This window comes from Bidens hawaiensis, unplaced genomic scaffold (genome assembly GCF_021521415.1).
Source record: "Bidens hawaiensis isolate Kalapana, Puna unplaced genomic scaffold, B.hawaiensis_p1.1 tig00018938_1, whole genome shotgun sequence".
In the NCBI taxonomy this organism is placed as follows: Eukaryota; Viridiplantae; Streptophyta; class Magnoliopsida; order Asterales; family Asteraceae; genus Bidens; species Bidens hawaiensis.
In genome coordinates, this window is record NW_027492874.1 from 253,728 (window position 1) to 272,285 (window position 18,558).

Consider the following 18,558-nt stretch of genomic DNA (forward strand, 5'->3'; position numbering starts at 1 on the left):
TACCAACACAACACACAAGTGAGCTAATTAGTTGATCGCCCGTTCGAGTACCAACACAACACACAAGTAGGCTAATTAGTTGATCGAATGGATTTAGCTGCCGCGAAGCGTGGGGTCGGAATACTAGTTTTTCTATGAAAACTCAAGCTTCATTCCTTAGAATCATGTATTTGAAATGTTTTCTTCCTCGGATTGCTAACGGTCACTTTTGATTATGATATATTCAATAATACACATTTTGAAATTTGAAGTTCATATACTTGATTTTTGTTTGGGAAAATTTCCCAAATTAGGCGTTTATGAATATATTTTTCAGATTTTAGGTGTCATTTCAAACAAATTCTCAAAATAGGTATTATAAACTAGTCGTGACGAATAGTTTATGATTGCCAACGAGTAGTTTGTATAACCAATAAAAATTTGCCACGTGTTTATAAACTAACCGTAACGACCAGTTTTACTAATCATCTACTCGTAAGAATTAAATAAGTTTAAAGTCTCGTAATCAACGCCCACGAGTAAATAAGATATCCTTTAGTCGCGACGAGCAGATTATAAACCTTAAGAGTCGCGAGTAGTTTATCAAACTATCCATGACGATGAGTTTGGTAACCAAATGCATCGAACCGGTTTGTTTTTCAAAACACCAACCGGAATGGTAAGTTTGTTTGGTCAACTAGTCGTTACGAGTAGATAATGATCAATGATTACTTTACATCCATTATACGAGCTTTTTATTTAGTAATTAACTCGTCTTGATAAGTTTACCTGGTAAACATTAATCATACGAGAAGTTCATATCTAGTTTAAGATAGAATAAGACAAGTTTTGTTGTAAAAAAGTCGTTTCAAAAAAACAAAAGCTCACTTGTCTGGTCATCTGGTGGGTTAATTTGAATTTTTATATTTATTTTGTTTGCTTTCGGTTTCGGTTTCGGTTTCGGTTTTAGTTTGAATTTGAGTTTGTGTTGGTCGGATGAAATGAATGGCGAGAAGACAAGACGAAAGAGAGTTCCAGAGGTGCTATGGAAACTATTCAAAAACCGTGCTGCCACTCTCGCCCAAACCATACTTTCCTTACTTCCTCCTCAAACTCAAACAACAACAGGCACTACTCAATGCTACTGCAAGCGTAGTAGTAGTAGTAGTATTCAAGATTATTATTATTATTATTATTATTATTGTCTTCATTGTTGCCAAGGTGACCGTATGCCGTTTCTCCTCCGAGAAGACGATCCACCCGATTACCGCAACCTCCTCCATCACTGCTTTCTTGTCCTCCCCGACAATGCACCTTCTCCTCCGCCTTCTTTAGATTACCATTCTCGCTACCCCCAACTTGAGGTCTGCTCTATCTCTTTAGTTTACAGGCTCAAGTTATTCCATAAAAAAATATATTTATATTTTGAGTTAAGATTTTTTCATTTTTTTGTTGACTGGTTTTTTGTGTGGCCACAAATACTTCTCACTTTTGTCTTCTTTTGTACTTTAACATTGACGTTTCTTGACACGACCAGAACCCGACGCAAAAGAACACATTTTGGGGGGTGGATTAACATGACCCGTTTAAGAAAACGGGGCGGGTTTAGTTGACCCGTTTAAGTATTTAAAAATGACTTATAATTATATTTTTATTTAAGTTTTTGATTTTTTTATTTTTCTGTAGATACACTGTAATTTCCAATTTATTTTCAAGTTTCTTTTATTAATTTTCAAATAAAATATTCATATTACTCATTTACTCAACCGGCGCTAAATTATATCAATTTTGTTTTTCTTTTTCTGATAAATAAGTTAAACGGGTCGAACCAAATTTACATATGTGTCGGTTAAGGTTGAAATCTTTGACACGAATAGTAATATGGTCGGGTTGCACGTTCCAACCCGACAAGAGTGACACCTTTGCCTTATATTTCTTTGACAAGATTGAAAAAAAAAACAAAATCTCAAATTATATCTATAATCCAAAGTTTTGATGTAAAAAATTCTTATACACAACTTAATATACAAATAATCTCTCTATGTACAACCTAAATGTACAAGGGGCGCGCCTCAAGCAAATTTGAGACGAGTTGACTTTCATTTTGATAGATGTAATAAACTGCTACTTTTTATAACTTATACAGATTGTTAGAAGGACCATTGAAATGATATTATCCGAGAACAACTCTTCAAAGAATGTAATATGCACAGGCTATAATAAGGTGAAATTTCAACTTTTAAGAATGTACCATTTGTTTTAGAGTTTGTTCTTAACAAATTTATATGTTTGACAAATGACAGCGCACGCGTTCAAGCATTGTTGTAGAAGCTCTAGCATCACCTTCATGGAGTCTGCTTTCAAAGAGGGTAACTATTATCCTCTTCTTTTGGGGTTAAAACTTATAAGTAGGCGTGTAAATTAACCGAACGAACATGAAATATTCGTGTTTGCTCAGTTAACTTGAACGAACACGAACACTTAATTGGACACGAAAAGGGCATGTAAACAAATTGAATGAACATGGACATGAACATGTCCCTGCTCGTTTATGTTTGTTCGTTTGAAATCTAAGCGAAAAGTTCACAAACATAAATGAACATAACTGAACAAAGACGGACATACAAGAACAAAAATAAACAAACATATATGAACAAACATAAATGAATACAAATAAACATGAACAAACATACATGAACAAAGCTAAACGAGCATAAATAAACATATATGAATAAATGTAAATGAACACAAACAAACATAAATGAATGAACGTTCACGCACGTAAATGAACGAAGGAAACATGTGTTCATGTTCGTTCCATAGTTATTAAAAGCGCAACACCTGACTGCCTAGGCGTTTTTTTAGCGAACCGGTGGTTCACCGCCTTCTTTACTTACATGCGCTAATTTCGTAGAAAAATCGGGCCTTCCTTATTTTTCTGCTTGATTTTATTTGATTTTCATTTGACTTGATCACTTAACACAATTAAACAACTTATCTAAAATTAATTAGGTTAACATAATTAAAGAACATGATTAACATATCTTGTGATTGATTCTCAATTTCTCATAATTTTTAATTTTAATTATTTGAAGATGCATCCTTTTCATAATTGAAAGTTTAATATAGTGTATTTTATGTACTAATTGGCATCATGCAACGTGTTAACATGTTTTTAAACTTTAATTTAATTTAGATTGTTGTTGAATAGTCTGCCATTACTTTTGATTGAAAATGCTCAGATAATTTGTTTTTGAATAAACTCTCTGCTTTGATGATATATGTTGGTTTTTTTGGGATTTTAGATGATTTTGGTAGTTTATGTTAGAGGATTATGGCTTGAAATATATTGGAATATGAAAAAAGTGATATTTCCATTACAACATATTTGTGAAAATAATATTTTAAGTGCGCTTTTTTTCCCCGAGGCCCACGCTTTATTTGCGCCTTGAGTGCGCCTAACGCATTTCATAACTATGGTTCGTTCGTTAATTAAACGAACACAAATGGTTCACGAACATCTCTCTGAACGTTCGGTTCGTTTATAAGGCTAGTATAAAGATCTTTGTGAATTGAGTAATTATCTTGAATATGCAGGTAGGAGATGCCCTCATGGTTTATATATTGAAGTATTCTTCAATATTTATTCCTTTAAATAAAAAGAAACATAATCAGGTGGCGGGAACTGCCATCATTGATTTATGCTGGAAACACTTGAAACGTACTTCTAAATCCAAGAATCAGCAGCGATCATTAGGTTAAAGGCTTCATGATTTTGTTCCTATTAGATTTCGGCATCTTCTTGGTTACCAATTTGTTGATATAAATATTTCTAACAGGTGTTATTGATAGAGCTGGTTCTGTCACTATGAATACCGCTACTACGAAGAGCTGTCATGAAGATGACCAAGAAAATGGAGTTCAGTCAAGGAAGCGATCAAGATCACATGCTTCCAAACGCAAGCGCAAACGTAGGAAACTTTCATCTTGTGATACAAAAAGTTCTTTACCTCAGGAGAAGGTAATATGTATCTATATATGTATATATATACAGAGCTATGTACCATTATATAATAAACCTACACTGCATGTTGTTATATAATCCACAGATGTGCTCTTGTTGTGCTCGCACTCTCGAGGAAACCTTGCTTTCCTTGATTCCTCCTCCAGCAACAGGTCAATGCTGCTGCAAGGGTAGTAGTCGGGATTGTCTTCGTTGCCAAGGTGACCGTATGTCGTTTCTCCTTCGAGAAGACGATCCACCCGACTACCACAATCTCTTCGATCACTGCATTGTTGTCCTCTCTGAGAATGTGCCTTCTCCTCCTCCCTTTGATTACCATTCTCGCTACCCCCAAGTTGAGGTCCGGCCCATCTTTTTTAATTGAATATGCATAAATATTAGTGGTGTCAATTGTGTCGAGTTGAGGGTTAAAATGTGCAATCTGACCGGACCCATATTATTATTGGTGTCAAAGATTTCAACTCCAACCTGCACACACTCGAAAATGACCCATTTGATCCGTTTACCAGAAAAATTAAAAGATTTTTTAAAGTAGATGGATATAATTTAGAGTCGTCAGAAAAAAATAGTAATTTGATTTTTTTATAATTTTTAAAATAATTATATTCATGAAAATTGATTGGAAATTGTGTGAGTATATTCAGGGAAAATAGAAAACGGGAAAAACAAAGATAAAATTATAATTATGAAAGTTTAATTTTATTTACTTAAACGGGTTTAGGTTGTACATCTGTATGTACAACCTAAAAAGCTATACGCACACCCTCTCTAAGCACAAACTCTGCGCCAAGTTGACTTTCATTTTGATAGATGTCATAAGCTGCTACATTTTATAACTTATACAGATTGTTAGAAGGACTATTGAAATGATATTATCTGAGAACAACTCTTCAAAGAATGTAATATGCACAGGCTATAATAAGGTGAAATTTCAACTTTTAAGAGTGTACCATTTGTTTTAGCCCGATTGTTCTTTGCTGGAAGAAACATACACTATGCTAACAGATTTATATATTTGACAGCGCACACGTTCAAGCATTGTTGTAGAAGCTCTAGCATCACCTTCATGGAGTTTGCTTTTAAAGAGGGTAACTATTATCCTCTCCTTTTGGGGTTAAAAGTAGGCCTGTAAACGAACTGAATGAACACAAACAAGGACATGCTCATGTTCGTTCATTTAACTTTAAACGACACGGACACTTAACCGGACAAATATTTGTGTTCATGTCCGTGTTTGTTTAAAATCTACACGAACAATTCACAAACATAAATGAACACAAACAAAAATAAACGAGCATAAACGAACGTTCACGAACATAAATGAACGAACAAAACGTGTGTTCGTGTTTGCTTGTTAAATTAAACGATCACAAATTTTTTGTTCATGTTCGTTCGTTTATTAAATAAACAAACATAAATAAACTTCCCGCCGAACAGTTTATTGAATGTTCTGTTCGTTTAAAGGCCTAGTTAAAAGATCTCTGTAAATTGAGTATTTATCTTGAATATGCAGATAGGAGATGCTCTCATGGTTTATTTATTGAAGTATTCTTCAATATTTATTTCTCTAAATGAAAAGAAACATAATCAGGTGGCGGGAACTGCCATCATTGATTTATGCTTGAAACACTTGGAACGTACTTCTCAGTCCAAGAATCAGCAGCAATCGCTAGGTTAAAGGCTTCATGATTTTGTTTCTATTATACTTCGGCATCTTCATGGTTAACAACGCCGTGCTTGCGGTGCGCGCATATAATGTATATATGTGTGAACCCTCGGGTGGGCAAAAGTAAAATTGCACTAATTTTGACGTTATTTTACTAATCTCGTGAAAATAACGTTAAAAGTGGCGGAAGGTTAATCAGGCATCATGTGGTGGCGTTGATAGCCGAAAGACAAGGGCACATGCACCAATCAGCCGGTGTCCCGATGATTGAGTGCTATGTGCCTTATGTCCAAGGCTTGATGCAAAACTACTATCGAGCCGGGGGTCTCACCGGAAGCAGCCTCTCTATCCCTATGGGATAGAGGTAAGGCTGTCTACATCTTACCCTCCTCAGACCCTACCATAGCATTGCTATTGGTGGGATATACTGAGTACGATGATGATGATGATCTTCATGGTTAACAAGTTGTTGATATAATAAATATTTCTAATAGGTGTTTTCGATAAAGCTAGTTCTGTTACTATGAACATCGCTACTATGAAGAGCTGTCATGAAGATTCAACAATGGACGTTGACTTGAGTAAAAATAACCAAGAAAATGGAGTTCAATATAGGAAGCGATCAAGATCACATGCTTCCAGACGCAAGCGCACACGTAGGAAGCTTTCATCTCATGATACAAAGAGTTGTTTAACTCAGGATAAGGTAATAATATGTATATAAACCGAGCTGTGTACCATTATATAATAAAGCTGAAATGTATGTTATATAATCCATAGATGTGCTCTTGTTGTTCTCTTTGGCAAAAACTCTGGAAGGGTCCGGCGGAAAATCAGATTAATAAGCGCCCCATGTTGTATAAGTTGGAACGTTCGTTGTCAGTTCTTCCAGGAAAACGTATCCTCTATCTCATTTAAATTCAACTTTATAACCAATGTTTTTGATGACCTTAATAATATCAAGACATAATAAATCATCTGAGGCCAAATGTTTCTGGTGCAAATGCTTTGTTCAAAGATATTTTTGATGTCTGCTCAGCTGTTCAGCCAACCCAATGCTCTCACACCAATGGCACGTGTGCCATCAGAACAGCATGCCCGTGAGTCAATGACACACATTTATGCATCCGAAGGTATATGTTCTTTGATCGTTTATTGCAGATATCACTCACTTCATAAGCAGCTTCGGGTTCTTATAAGGAAAGCAATTCATTGTCCTCGGGTTAAGATACTGAACAAGCATGCATTGGATCAACATTCCATTGATGTCAGCACTTCAACTACGAATGTGGCATCTTTTTGCTCACAACGCCAGGTGGAATCGTTTGTATGGGCGGCTTGTATGAACATTATTCCCCGGGAACTGCTTGGAAACTGGCGGATTCTCAGGAAGAACATATCCAAGTTTATCAGGTTACGCATATATGAGAAGTTTTCGCTGCATCAGTGTATGTATAAACTGAAATTATCAGAGTTTCCGTTGCTCTGCAACTCTCGGGATCTTCTAGCAAGATGGATACATTGGCTGTTTGCATCAGTCGTAGTGCCATTGCTGCAAGCTAACTTCTATGTAACTGAAGGTGAGCACGGGAAGTTACAGGTATTCTTTTACGAGAAATCAGTTTGGGAAAAACTCACAGTCGGATGCTTAAAATACGATTGTTACAGTTTGGTGAATAAGAGTTCTGTAAAACAAATCCTGAATTCTAGAAGATTTGGTTTCTCTAGGGTTAGATTCCGGCCAAAAGCAAACGGAATACGGCCCTTGGCTAATCTTAAATCCTCATCACGACTCGCTGGTAAGGAATACAAGGCCGTAAACGTTGTTCTTCAGGATTTACACGTCGCGTTAAAAGACGTGCAGAAGAAAAATCCTGAAAAACTAGGTTCGTCGGTGTTCAGTTACAACGAGGTGCACGAAAACTTGAGAAACTTCTTATCTCGAATTAAAAATGGATCCGAGATGTTACCTTGCGTGTATATGGTTGTTGCTGATGTCCAAAAAGCTTATGATTCCATCAGTCAGGACAAGCTGCTTCATCTGATGAAAGATGTTATAGTCGACGATCATCTTCTACATGACACGCAACAAATCATCGCATCAAAACGACACTTTCAAGTGATTCCGTACGTCAATTCGTGTAAAAGATTCCGATCTGGTGCTCAAAACCGCTCCTCTCATGGCGTTACTGTTGATCAGGGAACGCGCAGAACTGCAACAAAAAATAATCTCTGGGTTAATCTTCAACAGCATGTGAAGAATAACCTGCTTTGCATGGATAAACAATTTTACCTGCAAAATGTTGGGATACCGCAAGGAAGCATTTTGTCTTCATTACTCTGCTCATTTTACTATGGACACATGGAAAACTGCAAACTTGTTCCATTTTTAAACAAGGTTATCAAATCAGATTCAGAACGTTCGGATGAATCATCCGATTTTATGCTTCTTAGGTTTATCGATGATTTTCTTTTTATATCAACCTCGAAGAAGCTAGCCCTTGGCTTCCTTTCCAGGCTAGAAAGAGGATTCTGCGAGTACAATTGCAACATGAAAAAAAGAAAAATTCGGTTTAAGTTTTGACTTTGACAAAATAAAGTCAAAGTCAAACATGCCATATGTTTATGAAGATGGTAATAAGTTTCTTCCATGGAGTGGTTTGTTTGTTAACTGCAAGACTCTAGAAGTTCAGGCGGATTACACAAGGTACCTTGACAGCCATTTAAGGTCAACTCTTACAGTCTGCTGGCAAGGGGATCCCGGTCAACATTTCAGGAAAAAAATGTGTGATTATTTGCGACCCAAATGTCACGTCATCTTTTTTGATTCGAATATTAATTCAGCATCTGTTGTGAGATTGAACATCCATCAAGTGTTTTTGCTTTGCGCGATGAAGTTCCATTGCTACGCGTGTCATTTGTCAGACGTTTGTAGTTTTGACTCGGGAGCTTATTTTGACATCATTCGCAACTCTTTGAGGTAGGTACTAAAGTAACTTATTTTGAAAATAAAACAAATATGTACTTTTAACGTTTCTATTTTTCAGGTATATGTATAGGCTTATGAAGAGACGGGCGTATTGCATGCATGGTATTCGGCCGATTCTTAAAGTGAAAAGGTGGGAAGTTGAATGGCTTGGATTAACTGCTTACATTGAGGTTTTAAAGCGAAAGCAATCGCGATATAGTGATTTACTATATCTGTTGGAGTCGGAGTTGGAGTTGAAATCAGGTAACGTAAAATCGCCTGACTTAAAGTTTGCTGTTGATAAATCAAATTCCTCAGTACTATGGAAAATCAAGTATTGATGCCACATTTTGTACTAATGATGGATGAAATGTAATGAATTTTGTTTATGTATGGGAATTTAATATTTCTTCACAACAACTGGGAGACATCAACTATGTTATATAACTCGTGACATGTTCATGTGCTAAACATTATATATGGTGTAAAAACAATTCTTTTAAAATTGGACCAGGCATCAAAGTGACCACCTCACCCACGTCAAACCCAGCCCCTTGGATGGTAGTTGGACCTATTTTTCACTCACAAGAAACTCAGTGCTTTTATCTTTACTAATTGAGCTACGTGCGTAGGGATGTCGGCTTTCTTTTGAACCCCACCAAATTTCTCAGTTTCCAAATGCACCAAATATAAGGGTTAGAGTCAAATGTGTAAAAGTAGGAGGGGGTTAGTTTAACGAGTGGTATTGATTTCGAGAGTTATATCTCCGACTTGTTTCTTTGTGTGATCCTTTCCTATCTTTTCACTATTTGATTCTTGATTACCATACATATTTGCTCGTGTACAATTTTTATTTCATAAAGTTGTAGCCACAGTTATAGTCTCAGTTTCCACGGTTATTTCATAAACCCCAACCCTAATTTGCAAGCCTTCTCAGGTGAGGGGCTGAGATTTATTTAGAGAGAAAAAGGACAAAATTGCTCATCACATGAGATGCACGTTAATAGGTTTAACGACCAGACTTAACGGGAGTGGTAGAGTCGGATTTAACTGCAAGTGAAATGCAACCAATGGACGAAAATCACAAATTTACTACTATTAAACTAAAACCATAGATTTGGACAAACCACATGAACAAAAACTGCAATTTACTCTTTGTTATATTTTATTATTGTTATTTTTAAAGCAAATTTGTTTAATTTTTATTTTATTTTTTTAGAATGATATTTTTATTTTTAAAAATAACAAAAAGAAATTCATATTTAAAATAAACATTTTTTATTTTTTAAAAATAAGGTATAATCAATCCATCATTTTCAGCAAGATTTATATTACAAAATGGAAACTGTCACACAAGACGATCATGACTTATTCTTCAATGGATAGATTTGGGTACTCGAATTTTACAATAGATTAATTTTACTAACAAGACTTCCTATGAGACAACACCATCTACCGCAATCACCTGCCGGTCACTGCCATTGCCACCACCTACCGGTTGCCTCCAACACAACAGCCAACACGACCCTCGCTATCACATTTGCCATTGCCACAACCACACTACAATTGTTCTTTACCACCTACCAATCACCATCAAGACAACTATCACCAACGCTTAACCACCCACCAGCTGTCACCACCAACGCTTAACCCCCAATAATTCTTTTCTAATAAAAAAGTTAAAACGAATACAAAAGTAGCATTCCTTAACTAGGTTCACTTCTAGACCATAACTCCAACATCTGTTGCTACCTTACCTTTTTATACATTACCCTTTAACCTCGGATACGTTTTGACTTTTAAGTATACCAAGTTACCAACAGCCAAAAAAGTCAAAGGACTAACCAGAACAAAAAAAAGTAGCAAAACAAGAACCATGGATTATCATCACAAATCTCAACAGGCAACCTTTACCAAACGGTTATTACTACAGGTGACACGCGCGGGGCTTGTAAGAGAGTTTTTAACATCTCCTCCGTCTGTTGATGCTCAAAAACCATACTGTATATGGTCACCTTCTTCAGCCTGGGTGACCTAGCCAAGATAAACTTCACAAACTCCATCTCAGGTTCATAGTTATTGAAACATTCAATATGCAATTCATTCAGATGCTCCAACCAAACGTCTGAATAATCTCCCCATATAATGGAGCATTCTTCAAAAAAATCCGAATCATAACTCTGCATGAAGGTTGATGTCAATGTGTAAGCATAACAAACATATTTAAAGATGTAACCACACATTTACCTCTAACTTGATTTTCTCCAAGTTTGGAGAACATTTGATCAAAATAAGAAGAAAAGCTAATATCTCTTCAAAACAAAAGTATTTGAGGTGAACTAGTGAGGTTGGAAGCTCTGGCGGAATCGAGTCTAGTTTAAGCCACTTGAACCATTGACCAAGACAAAGATTAGCAACCAAAGTTAAAAACTTTTCTATCATTTACAAATAATATGGATAAATATTACCTCAAAGACAAAAGGCCAGGTAGTTAGATGTTCAATCACAGGTAAACACTAGAATAACTCAATAATGGTGCATATATAATCATGACAAGGACCTGCAAACTGCAGCAAGTTACAATATTTAGATAAGTTTTGCAAGCCCATGACAAGAGAACGTATATTCGAGCGGGAACTTAGCAGACCCAGTTTTTTAAGTGAAGGACAATTGGATAAAAGATGTGGAAGAGTTTTTGTAGGGATCTCTACTTCCCTCAAATATAAGCTTTGAAGGCTACCAAATCCACTAAATATTGGTGGATGGTCAATATGAACATAAGAGAGATTGAGGTTCTGTTATGTGATGAAACGAAAAGATAATCATGGGTAACTTATAATCGGGTAAATGATCAGGTCCATGAAGTGATAGTGTCTTCACAGGATGCTTTCTAGACAAATGAAGCATTATTTTCTCAAACTCCAAACAGTCTTCTTCAGGTGTTTCAAGAATGAGATCGTGTATTGGACCCTGGTGCAGTGACAGAAGTTGGTGTATATTATAGCAAGATTTACATCTCCCGTCAGATGTTTGCGCCAAGACACGCTGTTTATCATGAGGAAGCTCAAGTTTAGGAATTGTTATCCACTTGTACCTCCATTCCCTTGAAAGAATACTTGTCCTCGCTGCCTCCGCCGTAGAGTCTAAAAGGCATAGGATGCTATCTATAATGGGTTGAGGGAGTGTGCTGATTCTATCCAAAGGCAATTGTTCAGCTTTGCTCATACTTGTAGTTTTTTTTTTTTTTTTTTTTGTATTAAGTATTAACAAACTAGTTATAGTTAAAATCAGTTTAAGAAAAAGTAATAACAAGCAATACAAAAGATTTGCAGGAGTAGAGCACAACAAATCTAATAATCCAACGATCAAAGAAAGAGTCCACGTATCATTGTGGCTATGCTAATTCTTTATTTGGTTTTCAATGCGAAGATTAAACCATTGTCTTGTACTGATCATTCAAATTTATAGCGTTTGAATGCATGCTTTGGTATTGATTATCTAATGAATTACCCTATATAATATCAGACTATGATTAACAACTTATAAAGGGTCATCTAATAAGTTTAATACCACACATAACAAAAATGATTATCAAAGGAGGAGTTAAATACTATTTGTAGATATAAACTTGAAACAGTTAATACCCTCAAAGTGATTATAACAGCTTCTAAAAGAAATCATATTTACTTATTTAGTTACTGTCGCATAATATAATAATTATCAAAATCCACATCGAAAGGCCTCCTTATTTATCACTTAACCTGGTTGCTTTTTCTTTCGGTTAACATTTAGCAGCCACATGAACAACCCCTATGAATTATTATATATTGAAAGAAACAGAGTAATGAAACAGGAAGCATAGATTTATAATTACAACACAAATGCCAAGGAAATATTGAAAGTTAGTTGAAAGCCCTAAAATCAAAACCCATGTTATTAACAATAAATAAAAAGAAAAGAGAAGCGCATGAAAAGTGATTACAATTTACAATATATATATATATATTAAGATACCTGAGAAGGAAATCTAACCCCAACCCTCGTTCAGTGAAGAATATGTTCCGACTTTTCACTTCACTAATTGAATACCAAAGGGGTGTTTGGCCTATCTTTTTTAGCAAAGCTTGTACTTTTTTACCATTTTTAATAAAACAAGCTTCATTTATTGTTTGGTTTAGCTTTTTTAGTTTAGGCTTATAAGCTTATATAAGCTAATTTGTAAATGCTTATTTGAAGATGGTTTTTTAGCTTATTTGAAGAAGATTATTTGTTTAAGGGGGTAAATTACTCATTTGCTTTCAAATGATGATGAATTAGTAATGTTGAAGTAACTTATTACTATAACAAATTAAAAATGATGGATTTAACAATTTATTAAGATGTATAATCAACTTATAGAATATAAGCTAATCCAAACACTTAAAAAAAGCTTATCAAATGATATAAAATATGCTATAAGCTTCAAAAAGATATAAACATAAGCACAAAAATATAAGCTAGGCCAAACACCCCCCCTAATATTTAACGGTCACAACTATTCAGTTTCGATGTGAAGCTTACTTTTTAAGTTAGTAGATTCATATCTAAATAGGTTATTAATTTATTTCAGCTGAGTAAAGTTAGGTATCAGAAAGCAAACCATCGTATTTATCAAAGGAGTTTAACCTAAATTGGTTGGGTTCGGGCTTAATAAAACAATAATTTATGATAAAAATATGAAACCAAATTAAAATTTTGGAAATTCATTTAAAGATTTTAGAAAAATAAATTCAAATCTGCACAATTAAACTAGAATAAGTTAGTTTGTTATCAAGCAAATTAAGTAACTTTGCTAGAAATAATTGATAATCTTTTCATCTATTTTTCACCTGCTCTAGTGCTCTTTACTTGTTGAATCCAACAAAATAACATTAAAACAAAACCCAAACCATGAAACTATGGAAGCAAATAAATGGTTTCATATACTGGGCATCATGTAAACAAGAACAGAATCTTCCCACAAGAATGATTTTGAGTTATGAGTCAAAGTGGTCAAAGGATTTTATAATAGAAAATATACATATATATATTTTTTTAAAATAGAGGCCTTAAATATATGGTGGCCCTAAGCAAAGGCTTTACTTTGTTGTACATAAGAGCCGGCACTGCCAGTGAGCCTTAGGTTATTTATTCTCGTATGTAACTCGAATGTTTGTTTATAGTGTTGAGTTCATACATCCGTATTGCTGTCTATGGCGAGCTTTCACTATCCTCACTGCCCGACCATTCTATCCTTAATCTAAGTTCCAACAACGGTTCCTAAAATCAAACAAACAACTTCCGCCACAATTTGATGTCAAACGTGAATTAAAATCAGCAAGAAACTTAAAACAGGACATGTAAAACTTTAGCTGCTACTTGATCTACAATAGATGCTACCACAATTCAACAATCGACTCAACATCTATCAAGGCTATCAAACGACACTCCCTTTGGATTGTAATACCACAACCCGAAAACAATGGTGTGACATTTTACTGTAACTTAAAATCAAACAAACATTGCAAAATAATACTAAATTTCAAAGTTCAACATCCTACATTGATCAAACCAAAATCCATAAGACTTGTATTAAAATGTAAAATAGTAAATCAAAGTATCCTGATAAAAACAAAATTATAAATTCCAAGTTCTCATTTTTTTTACTGTCAACTTAATAATCCATAAATCCAATGGTGCAGAAAGAAGAATAAAGCACTACCGGAACAATTGCCTATATAAGTAAGACAGAACTAGAGGTGCAAAAGAAAAACATGATCCAAGCCAAACAGTAGATTTGAAATTGGTTTGTAACTCTATACTTTGAAAGCCAAAATCTAAATGTCTTGGAAGCAGCTACCAAACAAAGATTCTAGCTGCCGATGCACGTGGGGCCCATAAGAGAGCTTCTGACATCTCCGTCCTTTGATCCATAAAGCGTGCAGTGCTTATGCTCACCTTCTTCAGCTTGGGTGACCGAGCCAAGATAAATTTCACAAACTCCATCTCACGCTTCGAGTTGTAGAAATAGTCAATCTCCAATTCGTTTAGATGCTCCAACCAAACATCTGAATATTCTTCCCATGCAATGGAGTGTTCCTCAACACAATCATGATGACACATAGCCTACATGAAGGAGCGTCAGTGTATATCAGCATGCGAACCAAAACGAGAAGGATAGATAACATAATAATTATATTACCTCTAGCTTAATTTTCTCTAAGTTTGGGGAACATTTGATCAAAATAAGGAGAATAGTTAATCCATAGCCCTCAGCTAAACACATATCTTCGAAACAAATGCATTTTAGGTGGATTAGTGCTGGAAGCTCTTGTGGAACCGAGTCTAGTACAAGACACTTGAACCATAGGACAAAACAAATATTAACACCAAAGTTGAAAACATTTCTTTCAAATATATATATATATATATATATATATATATAATGTTGATCAATATTACCGGAGCGACATAAGGCCAAGTAGTTAAATGTTCAATCATAGGTAAACACCCGAATAGCTCCCTAATGGTGTATTTCTCATCTGATTCATTCATAATCTGAGACACGTTACAATATTATTAGTTTGAAAGCCCATGACATGAGAACGTATATTCAACTTGGAGCTTACCAGAATCAAGCTCTTAAGCGATGGGCAATTAGATAAAAGATGTAGAAAGGATTTTTTATATATCCCAACCTCCCGCAAGCATAAGCTTCTAAGGTTACGAAATCCATTGAATATTGGTGGATGGTAAAGATCAAGATAACAGATTGATAGGTCTGTTAAGTGATTAAACGAGGAGACAGATGAGGGTAAATTATACAAACCGGGAGAAACACCCGATCCAGAAAGTATTAATTTCTTGAGAGTATGGATCATCGACAAACGCGGTATTATTTGATCAAGTTCCAAACAGCCGTCACCACCGCAAATGTAAAGGCAGAGCTCGTGTATTGGACCCTGGTGCAGTAACAGAACTTGGTGTATTTCATAGCAAGATTTACAGCTCATGTCAGATCCTTGCACCGAGACACGTCGTTTTTCATGATCAAACTCTAGTTCAGGAATTGTGGTCCACTTGTACCTCCAGCCCCGTGAGAGAATGCTTGTCCTTGCAGCCTCCTTTGTTGAATCTAAAAGACATAGGATGGTTTCTATTATTTGTTGAGGGAGTGTGCTGATTCTATCCACAGATGATTGATCGGCTTCGCACAGACGTTTAGTTGTCATCTTCAGTTGTTTTTTTTGCTGGATTAATAAACTAGTTGTAGTTAAAATCAGTTAATTAAGATAAAGTAAAAATAAGTCAAATATGAGATTAGGAGGTGCAGGGCACAACAAATCTAATAATTCAACACGATTCAAAGAAAGAGTCCGCAAATCCTAATTCAAATTTATAGTGTTTAAATGTGTGGTTTGGAGTTGATTATATCTAATGAATTACCCTTACTATATTAGACTATGATTAACTTATAAAGGGCCGCATAATAAAAAGTTTAATACCACACACATCAAAAAAAACACCACAGCCGCCCTCCAACATATTATATTAGGGCTTTTACTTGGTGTTACATAATAACTCTCAAAACCCACATCCAAACCCTTCCTTAGTTGAATCTGGTTACTTTTTTGTTTGGCATTTCTCACATAATAATATATGCATGTGTTTGTAAGTGAAATTACATGACCTAAGACTTATGAATCATGAAATTACAAACAACAGGTATTAAGCAGGTAGCATAGAATGTATAACCACAACATAAAAACAAAGAAACATTGAAAGTTGTAAGCCCTAAAGTCACCAAAATCAAAACGAATAAACATATGTTGCGGAAAATGAAAACAGAATGCATGAAAACTGAAACAAGTAATTAACTGATATATTAGACGGAGGTAATACCTGACTGAGTCGGAGCACCAAGGAACCGAACGTAACCCTCCCTAATTACACTCGTTGAAGTTGAGTGAAGATTATGAGCGGACTTCACTTCATTCACGGGAGCACTACTTTGCTTCAGGGGGGGGTTTGGGATTGCTAATTTTAACTTATAACCTATTTATTAATTTTTTTTTACAAATAATAATAAGGTGTTTGAGATTGTTTATGATTCTGAGAGGGTAAAGTTAATAAATTACACTTAAAATTTTAATACGAATCCCAAATACCACCTCACTGTATAAAGTGATGATATATTATTATTATTATTATTATTAATTTAAAAAAGACTTATTTAAAGTTGTAGCTTTGATACGTTAGACATAGATTGGTTGGGTGCGGCTAATCGGCTATCACGAGCTGGCTCGACTGTTCAGAGGGTTTTTAATAAGGTTTCCTCTTTGTTTGGGGGAGGGGGGGGCGTCTCGGGTTATGAGTGGTTGATCTAGGAGTTTTTTGTTAGAGACATGTCAGTCGGACTAACGTCATGTAAAATATAAAAGAAAAGGATATTAGTTAGATGCAAAACACATTTAATAGCTAATGAGTTTTCACATAAACGGATAAAGTATAAAACTTTGTATGGACCGTTATAACTCATTCGTCATATTTTGGTCAAACACACTCAATATTGGTTTAATAAAAGTAAAAATTGGTGAAGGAAAGTCAGTATTGGCCGATCAAAATTAAAATAGATCAATATGAGTCAAATTAGGCCATAGACATCATGCCCCCATTGATAAAGGCTAATAACAACTCTTAAGTCCAATATTGCTTATTAATACAATACATTATGAAGTTATGGCCCAATATAACATAGAACAGAAGATGGCTTTTTGATGTTTTTGAAGCGGTCTTCATGGCACTTAGGCCAATTCAAATTCACCAAGGCACCAACACACACCAATATGACATCTATTGTGTAGGCCTTGAACACCATGATACTTTAAGATCCAGGAGTCTAGGTGGAACTTGGATTTTCAAATGAAATGTATTACATGAAGATATGTTACATCTCATTGTATAATGCTTTGTTACAAATGAAATTTGTTGTGTGGTTGATAAAAAAAAATGAGTGTTCTTCCATACATGAAAAACGGTAAACTTTCAGCATATAACAACTTCTGATTTTTTAAAGATAATTAACTAACTTGTAATTATTTGCCTGTATACATTATTCAAGATCAAGAACTCTTTGGTGAATTATCAATAAAGCTATCACAAACTCGTACCAACCTTTTGAGAGAGACGTCTTTGATTTTCAAGAAATTATATAATGAGGTTTGGGAGGATGCCATCCAAATTACAATCTACAAATTTTTCCAACAAATAAAATTAAACTTAAACCAAACCAGAAACATGATTGCTAACAAAATCATCAAAAAATTCTTGTTAAAACGCCAAATAAGTTACAGCCAAATGGAAGGCAAGGCAAAAACTTTCCGCATCAAACTAACCTATGACCGCAAAATTCGTTTTCTTACTGTTATCACAATGCTTGGGAAATGACGACTTTACCCTTATCAATGAATATAAAGAATCAACACATTTGACACAATGAAGCTAGAATTTACAACATTGAATACAGACACCACATGACTTGTTGTGTACCTCTGGTCTTGGCATCAACACAGGACTACCTGGCCATTCCCTTTGGACTCTGCAAATTATCAAAGAATAATTCCCATAAAATCGCAATATGACAACTATTTAAAGGTAGTGTTTGGGACTGTGTGTTACAATGCATTCCATAATTCACAATCCCAACTCCCAAACACCCCCTAATTATAAATTGATTAGATTTTAAAAAATATTAATATTGTTACTTACGCTGGGAAGGAGAATGAATCTGTACCAGACTCACTTGACTCGCTACACGTATGCCTATGCTGCTTGGTCTCGGGCTCAGACTCAGACTCGTTTAACGCATTAGCTTGAATATTCTTGCTAGTGGATTCTTGATAT

At 35.1% G+C, this 18,558-nt stretch overlaps 2 protein-coding genes and 1 pseudogene across 3 annotated transcripts; 1 reads left to right on the plus strand and 2 right to left on the minus strand.

Annotated features, from left to right (window-relative positions):
* The first annotated feature begins 969 nt into the window (after positions 1-969).
* Positions 970-9,015, plus strand: LOC143557379 (telomerase reverse transcriptase-like). The gene is given in 15 exon segments (XM_077046469.1): positions 970-1,343; positions 2,126-2,203; positions 2,283-2,348; positions 3,577-3,736; positions 3,819-4,000; positions 4,089-4,343; positions 4,849-4,926; positions 5,026-5,091; positions 5,517-5,676; positions 6,164-6,375; positions 6,450-6,567; positions 6,634-6,769; positions 6,831-8,223; positions 8,225-8,649; positions 8,717-9,015. Coding segments are annotated over 15 exon segments (3,954 nt in total). The 5' UTR covers positions 970-980; the 3' UTR covers positions 8,979-9,015.
* Positions 9,016-10,159: 1,144 nt separating this feature from the next.
* On the minus strand, positions 10,160-12,211 carry LOC143557364 (F-box/FBD/LRR-repeat protein At1g13570-like; annotated as a pseudogene). The gene is made up of 3 exons (XR_013139560.1): positions 11,106-12,211; positions 10,885-11,022; positions 10,160-10,817 (listed from the first exon to the last, which is right to left on the minus strand). The product of XR_013139560.1 is annotated as an F-box/FBD/LRR-repeat protein At1g13570-like (transcript).
* Positions 12,212-13,790: 1,579 nt separating this feature from the next.
* LOC143557368 (F-box/FBD/LRR-repeat protein At1g13570-like) lies at positions 13,791-16,534 on the minus strand. Its single transcript, XM_077046462.1, has 5 exons — positions 16,341-16,534; positions 15,285-16,089; positions 15,118-15,213; positions 14,858-15,013; positions 13,791-14,781 (listed from the first exon to the last, which is right to left on the minus strand). Exons 2-5 carry the CDS (start codon positions 15,885-15,887, stop codon positions 14,512-14,514), a joined length of 1,125 nt encoding a protein of 374 aa, XP_076902577.1. The 5' UTR covers positions 15,888-16,089; positions 16,341-16,534; the 3' UTR covers positions 13,791-14,511.
* Positions 16,535-18,558: the final 2,024 nt, after the last annotated feature.